Source organism: Miscanthus floridulus, chromosome 2 (assembly GCF_019320115.1).
Source record: "Miscanthus floridulus cultivar M001 chromosome 2, ASM1932011v1, whole genome shotgun sequence".
NCBI lineage: Eukaryota > Viridiplantae > Streptophyta > Magnoliopsida > Poales > Poaceae > Miscanthus > Miscanthus floridulus.
In genome coordinates, this window is record NC_089581.1 from 156,069,751 (window position 1) to 156,078,358 (window position 8,608).

The 8,608-nt window shown below is 50.2% G+C and overlaps 1 protein-coding gene across 1 annotated transcript; it reads right to left on the bottom strand.

Moving 5' to 3' along the window:
* Positions 1 to 5,207: 5,207 nt before the first annotated feature.
* On the bottom strand, positions 5,208 to 7,949 carry LOC136540226 (transcription factor bHLH30-like). Its single transcript, XM_066532229.1, has 2 exons — positions 7,112 to 7,949; positions 5,208 to 6,028 (listed from the first exon to the last, which is right to left on the bottom strand). The coding sequence occupies exons 1-2, from the start codon at positions 7,808 to 7,810 to the stop codon at positions 5,477 to 5,479; spliced, it is 1,251 nt and encodes a 416-aa protein (XP_066388326.1). The 5' UTR covers positions 7,811 to 7,949; the 3' UTR covers positions 5,208 to 5,476.
* Positions 7,950 to 8,608: the final 659 nt, after the last annotated feature.

Consider the following 8,608-nt stretch of genomic DNA (forward strand, 5'->3'; position numbering starts at 1 on the left):
AACTTCCCGCATCCACCACACGGTGAGTGACGACTGCCATGCAATTAGTTGACCTACATTTTTTTAGTTGCTTGGGCAGAAAAGAAAAACTAATTGTGCAAATGGTTCATGTGATGTAGGCCGCTACTATCTGGTGGATGCTGGATACGCACTAGAGTCTGTATACATGGGTCCTTTCAAAAATACAAGGTACCATCTAGATTATTTTAGGGGTGTACCTATTGAGAGTATGTCCCGACAGGAGAAATTTAACTTGACGCATCGAGGCTACACAATGTCATCGAACGAATATTTGGGGTTCTGAAAGGCCGGTGGCACATTCTGCATGGGGTATCTTACTGCCATAGGGTCAAGCAAAAGATGATTATTATGTCATGCTTTGCACTACATAATTATTTATTCATTCGGGAGTATGGATTTGGATCGCCTACCTACCCACCGTCTGTCTAGGTGCAGCTCAATGCAAGTAATATTATGACAGCAATGAGGGAGTACATATATGTGGCTCTCTGGGGAGATTGATTCAGCAAAGGTGATTTGAATTAGGATGCAAAGTAGTTGAATTGAAGATAGTCGTCCCTTGTATGTTTGGATGCAGGTTTTGATTGTGTTGTCTTTTTTGTAGGCGAGACCGTGAGGTGGAGGAGAGGTGTAAGTGGATTGGAGGATGGCTTGAAGACCCAAATATGGATGGGTAAGTGACTTTTGCATGGGAGCTGCCTTCATGCTCATTCTTATGTGCCTTGAAAAGGGTACAGATTTTGTACATATGCCACTTAGGTCATTTGACAGTTGTAAAGGAATGGTAGCAATTGTAAATAGTAGGATTGTATGCTACTGTAGGTACATGCACCCGAATACATTGTTGTATGTGGAATACACCAGCAGATTTGTATGGTTGTGTTTTTGTAGTTGTCTCACATGTATGGTGGAACTGCTACTAGTTTTGTAAAGTCTTCACTAATCCCAAGTACTAGTGATATGGACGAAACAACTTTAATTTGAGATGCCTTGTAAGCACGAGGTGGTTGTTATGCACGGTTATAATGGGTTCTTAGGAGTTGGAATGAACTGTAATTTGAGATGCAATCTCTGGTAAAAAGATGAAGATAAAAAACAAATGATGAAGGTGTCATTTCTCTTATAAGCACAGTGAAAAGCATTGGTGCTTTTGGTGACACTTACAAGTGTTTTGTTTTTTGTCTATAACTTGGCCACCTAAGTTTTTTATGCTTAACTAGCAACCGAGTGAAGGTCTACTATAATTTATTTGAATTTTATGTTGTCATGAATTACCAGCTTTTAAACTTGTTTTTGTGATTGCTCTGGGTGCCATTGTTCTTATGGCAGCTTACTGTAGTGGACGGTGACGCTTTGTTGCCGAACCCAATCGTTGTGGATTCATGAAATTGTTTTGGTATCATTTGTATAATAATTTTGACTCGAGTGCTAATCCCTGCCTGAGACGCCGAGCTGCCCACAATTTGATGTGAGCATCGCCTCAGTTGAACAACATTAGCATTATATGGCCCGGCTGGTTCCACTGCTGAAGCTGGCTGATTGGCCCTTGTTGGCTGATCAGCAGTGCTACCAACCCAGCCAGCCAGTCAGTAACAAAAATACCAGCCGAACAGAGCCTTCGGTTTTGCAGCTCTTACCGACTTTTTGGGGAAAAAAGAAACACAAAAGCTCCTGAACTAGGACATCGCCTCCGTACAGTACATATAGGATGTATTTCGTTTTCTAGCTAACATGAGCAGCTTTAGCCTACTCCCATCAAGCCAACTCCTGATTGTTTGGTTGTCTATACTATCTTAGCTAGGCTAGCCCTAGGGTTTGTTTGGTTGCCTAATTTGTTTTGATACAGTCACCACTTCTCTGAATTTGAATTGGTAAGGTTACCCTTTGGTGTTCTTCTCCAATCATTTCGACAGCAAGAAGAAGCATCCATGGGCGCTGCTCGTATGCTCCTGCTACAGCTTTACCTGCCGCGCGCGGTTGCTGGGACAGACAACAAGGCAGCGGCACTGCTCACATTCAAGCTCGCCTCCGTCACGCCGGCATTGTTCATCGTGCGCTGCCTCTGCTGGCTGCCACCACCGACATCCAGGACGAGCCCACCGTCGCGCGGCGCCACGCCGGCATCCAGGACGACTCGCACGCGCCTAGGGGACCTCCAATGACTGATGGAGAGTGAACTAACGGAGGGGAGGAGGAGCAGGGACCTTTGACGACTGATGGAGAATGAACTGACGGAGAGGAAGGGGAGCAAGGGATCTCAGACGATTGATGGAGAACGAACTAACGGAGGGGAGGAGGAGCAGGGGACTCCACCCGCGCCGCATGGACCACCGTGATTTGTCCTCCTCCATGCCGCACGGGACCATCTCCACGCATCGCTGAGTGCATGTGTTGTTGCCGTCGGGAGGTGAGGGGCAGGGCAGTGAGGCGAACCGGAGGAGCAGAGGTGAGGGGCGAGGCAGTGAGTGTGGTGCTGATCTGATTCCTCCGCGTGACCTCCGAGGTGCTCGAGCCGCTCGTCCTGTCATGGAGGAGGGAAGCTCCATCCGCGGCCATGGAGATTCAACCGGCCATGGAGGAAAGTTTGCGACGGTCATGGAGGAGGGAAGCTCCGCCTGCGGCCATGGAGATGCCGGCCACCGGAGTCGGAGAGGGGGGTGACGCGAACACTGCAGAGTCTGAGAGGGGGGTAACGGGAACACTAGGATGGCTGGCTAGGGCCTGGCCAGGAAAGAATGGCCGAATCGGGCGTTCAACCTGGGCCAGGCTCCAAGCATTCGGATGGCCAGCCCAAACCAACCCCCAGACCCCTTACAGGCAACCAAGCAGACCAAAATTAGCTAGGCTAGGGGCTGGCCATCCAACCAAACACACCCATGACACCTTCCACTCTATCTAGGTGGTCCATGCACAAGACTGCAAGGCAGTGTCACAGGCGGAATTGAAGTATCCTCGGGCAGGCATGAGTGTACAGATTGCGTCATTCAACGTCCAAAGTAGCACAGCGCAGTCTTCGGTTCCAGATATCAGAAAACCGAGCAAAAACAGCCAAAGAAGCGCATCATGAAACAATTCGGCAACATTTATGCTTCCCTTCTACGAGTACACGGAGCACCGCCCTATTGGCCTTAGTATCTTTTCACGATTGCATATTTATGGTTTACCAATTCACTACCTGTGGAGTCCATCCAGCAATTGCCTTTTGCCTCCTTTCCCTTCTTGCAGGGAGAGGACGACTGCTCGTAGTAGTGCAAAATCTCTGAACTGTGTCCAAGGGATCGGACCCCAAAAGGTTTTCTAATTAATAAAGGGATAAAAGAGTTGAGCCGCTTTTCTCAAGAACACGAAATGATGTTCAGAAATGTTCTGCCCACAGCCCACATATATAATAATTGGTCATGATGAAATCGATACTAATCGTTCTTACTCGCTTCTAGCTTGCTAACATGAAAGCCAGGCAATGTTTTCGTAAACGTCAGTCGGTCACCTACCGTTTAACCATTATTCAGACTAAACAGTCCATTAAATGGGCTAAACGACAAATTAAACGGGCTAAACAGAAACAACGTACCATCGTATAGCGTTTACACGGTGTTTAAACGGGCTAAACGGCCGTTTAGACGAACAGTGGAGCTAGGTAGCACCAGAAACTTGCTGGTGGCTTTGGACTTTATCTTCGTAACTTTTTATTTTTTATTTTTTGAGTTTAGTCTATGAGAAAGTCATATGATAACTGATCCATAGGCAGAAAAGAAGAAGAAAAGATTTGTTATAAACAAGTTAAGCTAGATTGAATAGGAAATGTAAGCCTAACTTATTATTGTTGAAAAAGAAGCAAAATAAATATTTTCTTCATGACATATTCTATTCATAGTACATGCATAAAAACACAACTAAGAATCGTTTCAAATTTATAAGCAACAGTTACGAATAAACCTACAGATGATCTTTCTCGATCTCCCGTGCGCATGGGACTGATAAGTTTGGCCCGGCCTGAATGGGATGTGTGAATTTCCCTGATTCCTTTGGAATTTAAATGGTTGAAATTTATGTAAAATTCATTATATATGGGCTCTTATTTTTATAGAACATAATATACATCATCATATTATTTCCTTTTAGTTGTTTCATTGTATTTACTATTTAGGCTCGATCAGTGACTTACCTTTAAACTACCACTCACACACTCATCATACTGGCATGTCTCGCCTTTAGATATGGCGTATGAGAAACAACTTATTGTTTCTTGATTGACACTTAATTGCATACATACAAGATTCCTCTGATCATTAATGAACTACTATGGAAAGAGGATGCAGTAGGCGACCTGCCTCTTGACAGCACGACGTTTATGATCACTTCGTTAATCTCGAAATATGTTGGCTCAATCTTTCAGAAATGCTTTTAGGAATAAGATGTGTGTGCATGTATATGAGTCTCTACGTCGTATTATGAATTAAAAAAATAAAGTTCTCATTAAATAGAGTGTTATGTCAGTGTTTTTTATGATGTGGCAAGAAATTAATAATGAACAGAAAGACTGTTTCATCTAGATGAAACCATGCATACATTGTATCCAACACATTTGCCTCTTGTATGTATGGTATATGAAGCAAAAACAATGTAACAGTGCATGCATGTACTATTTCATCCATCAATTAAATACAAAATACTATATATCCATGTGACACTCTTGAAACATATATATAAAACCCAGCATGAGAGAATGGCCTTATATTCATGACTGAAGTATGCAGGTTCATATATGGTATATGTCGACCAATGTTTGATTTGATTTTAGGGACCACGCCAAGTCAGAAGCGCCCTACGTCAAACAGGAGAGTACATGTACAGCTCTAATTCCATTCTGAAGAGATGAATGATGTTGCCCTGTGCCTGTTGCTGGAAAAACTAGAGTGGTAGTAGTATAGTGTCGCTTACTCCTACGAAACATGTCTTGATTATCCGGATGGGAACATAGCCACCTCAACACTATCAGGTAACAGCAGCTTCTACATTATTAGTAGTGTTTGACTAATGACCAGCTAATATCAAGAAAGGAACTAAATCTTAGTTATGAAGTCACTCTACTCGTTCAATGTCCTCAGTTATATATAGCGGCCTGCAAGCTTGTGCTCCAAAGGACTGACGATTTGATTTGCTGCTGGTAAGAGGAAGAAGAAAAAACGAATCGTTGTATTTGATTGATGAGGATATCCCATGCATGCATAGACACACTACCGATTTGAGATCAATACACAAGAGAGAAGAAAGAAAGGCTATAATGAAAATAAACTAAAAAAATAGTCGTGGCAAACATGCATTATCATCCATAAGTAGCTAGCTAGTTGCATGCGTATTATGATCAACTGTGAGATTGTGGTGTTTGTTTCGTTCTACTGTTGTTTCGTTTTGCACATCTCATCAAGTGATGGTGGATATATGTTAGTAGCTTTTAGATGGACCTGTTCTCTAGGATCGCCGAAAGGCTCGTCGTGCGCTGCCGCTTGAGCCCGGCGGCGCCGCCTGACGATGCCGCCGCTCCCGACTCCTCGGCGGCCGACGCCGCCGCCGCCGTGCGCTCCATGACGGCGCGCAGGGCCTCCTGGATGGACGCGACCGTGTGCTGCGGCGACATGGGCGCTGCCTCCTCCTGCTGGTGCTGGTCGTCATCCGCCGCCGCCCCCTCGCAGCCGCCGGCGCTGTCGTCGGCGGTGATGACGAGCACGTTCTTGACGCGGCCGCCGAGGGTGGTGATCTCGGCCTTGATCGCGCGCAGGCGGAGCGCCTTGAGCGCGCGGATGAGGTCGGGGAGGAGGTCGGCGCGGTCGTCGCAGCAGAGCGACGCGCGCACGAGGAGGCGGCCGTGCTCGTCGCTGGACGTGTCGACGGTGAGCTCGTCGGACTCGGTGGGCAGCGGGCACGCCTCCTCCGTGATCCCCGACGTCTGCCGCTTCAGCTCCTTGACGTGCTGGATCACCTCCGCCAACAGCGACGCCTTGTCTGTCTGCAACATGTGACACGGTGCACATGATCGATCCGATCGAAAACCACAAGGAGGAGGAGGAGGAGGAGTAAATCACAAGGAAAACAATGCTAAGCTAGCTAAACAGAAAGACCACACACGGGCCGGCCAGCACTAGCGTCGTAGTTGCCAGAATGATGAGAGGGGGGAGTATGCGGTGTACGCATGCAGGCCAAAAGCAGGCCATGCGTGCCGTGGCCGGGCATGCATGCTTCCGAGCGTGGGACTCACTCACTCACCGGCCCCCTCCTACTTGGAGCACGAAGATGGCTGGTAATCAATACAAAATGTTAGTGCAACGCATAGGTTGGTGTCGTTGTTGCGCTGTTAGTGGTGCTCGCACGCACGCTTCCACAAGCGATCTATGTCGTCGTCGCTCTAGCTTTTCGGTCTCACACAAGTGGGGCATCAGACCATCACCACTCCCGATTCTTTTATACATGTTATGCTATCGCGCCTACCTGGGGTCAAATGCAAGTGCATGCGCCTACTACTGCTAAGCTGCTATAGTTTGTGGTGCACTAAGAACTAACAGTGCAGCACGAGGAGTACGTACAGTGTACTCCTAGAGTTTTTGTTAGTGGCGTGGCATACAATGGGATGCAGGTTCTGCAGAGAGGATCAGCAGAGGCTCGGATCCTTGGGAGTGTGTGTTGCTTGGGAGCCCGGATGGAGAGGAGGATCTCTCGAGATGGCCAGCCGCTTTTTGTTTCCACTGTTCATGTCCGAGACTGACACGAACTCGCGTGTTTGTCTCTCCTCGGAGAGGCCGGCAGTAACTCCCGCATCGCGAGCTTTTTGTTCCCTTCCCGGTCTCTCTTTTCCGCGTCAACTAGGCGGCTCCCTCCCTCCCCATGTCTCCTCCTACCTCAGCCCTACACTACACCTGTGCTAGTGCTAGTGCTATCGGATGGAGAGCCAGCATCAGCTAGCCTAGCAATGATGTTCGCGCGCACGCGGATCGGACACATGCATGCGTTGCAAGTTGCTTGCATTCGTAGATCGGACACATGTATGTCGTGACGACGGACGGCGATCGAGCTGCATGAGGACGTCGATTATTACCTTGGTTGTGTTGGGCAGGAGGCTGCGGAGGCGCGCGAGGTGCGCGTTGATGCGCTCGCGGCGCCTGCGCTCGGCCTCGCTGTGGCTCTTGGACGCGGCCAGCGCCTTGGCGTCCATGATCTCCTGCATGGTCATCCGCCCGAAGTGATCTCCGAACGGCGACGACGCGAACGGCGGGGGCATCATCATCCCGGACCCGCCGTGGTGGTGCCCCATGTAGAGGCCGAGCGGGTCCGACGACGTGGACGGGCCGCCGCCCGAATGGTGGTGATCGTACGCGAACTGGAGCGCGCGCCGCGCGTAGAAGTCGGAGAAGAAGGGCTGCGGTGGGGGCGGCTGCGGGGGGAGCGGCGGCAGGAGCGGGAAGAACGGGGTCTGATGCTGGCCGCCGCCGCCAGCGCTGTGGTGGTGGTGGTCCTGGTGGAGCTGCTGCTGCTGCTGTGGCGGCGCGGGCGGCGGCGGTGGCCAGCAGAGGATCTGGGGCGGCGCCATGGTTGCCGCACTCACGCTCCCCACGCTACTGCTCGCCTCGAACACCATGCCCACGGCGTCTTGACCACCGCCATCGCCTACTCCTTGCTCCACCACTCCGCTCGTGGCGCCACCACAGGCCGCCCTCGCGTGGTGCTCGAGCTCCTCGTCGTCGTCGTCGACGAGCACTCCAACTTCCTGGTGGTGGTGGTCGCCGTGACCACCCATCGATCGTCGATTCCGATTGGAGGAGGAGCTAGCAGCAGCTGGCTCTCAAATAAGGTTGCGGTGTACTCCTACACCTACTACGTTTAATTGGCGTGGAAGCGAGATGGATGGATGCTTCTCCTGGTGTGTCTAGGGCTAGCTTTTGTATAGGGTGTGTCATGTGGCAGCATGATGCGCCTTTCGGCCTTTTTGTCTTTCGCTTATGATCTCGCCCGGCCTCGCAAGAATCATGGCGACCTCCCCCTGGCCTGCTGATCACACACAGAGACATACAGCAAAAGGCCTCGCCTTTTTTTCTCGCTTGAATTCGCTCGCTCCCGGTGGCCAGGCCGGCCCTCCAGACGACCTGACCTCCAGCTGATAGCATTACTTGGCTGCCACGCCTTTCGATGGCCCTGTGGGGGCAAAGGCTAGTAGGGTAATATAATTACTAGGCTGGAGCAACGGAGACAGGAGGGGGAAAAGGGCGTGTAAATGAAGCTGATCGATCAGGCCTGGAACAGGACCAAAAGGGGGGACGCGCTGTGAGGGAGGCGGAGGGGGCAAAAGATTGCCTGGACTGGAAGGCGAGTGGAGTGGCCAGGACGGGGGAGAAGAAAGCGCTCGTGTCATGCCTCATGGCGTGTGTGTGTGGATGCCTGACTGAACGCCTGCCTCGGTCAAGGCCCATGTTATGCAGCAGCGGCGAGCGAGCGAGCGGGCAAGAGCGGGCAGCCGAGCACCCGTCCACTTTACGAATCCACGCCTCCCCGCGCGACACAATCATTGTGTCTTGGAATACACTCCTCGCCGGCCGGC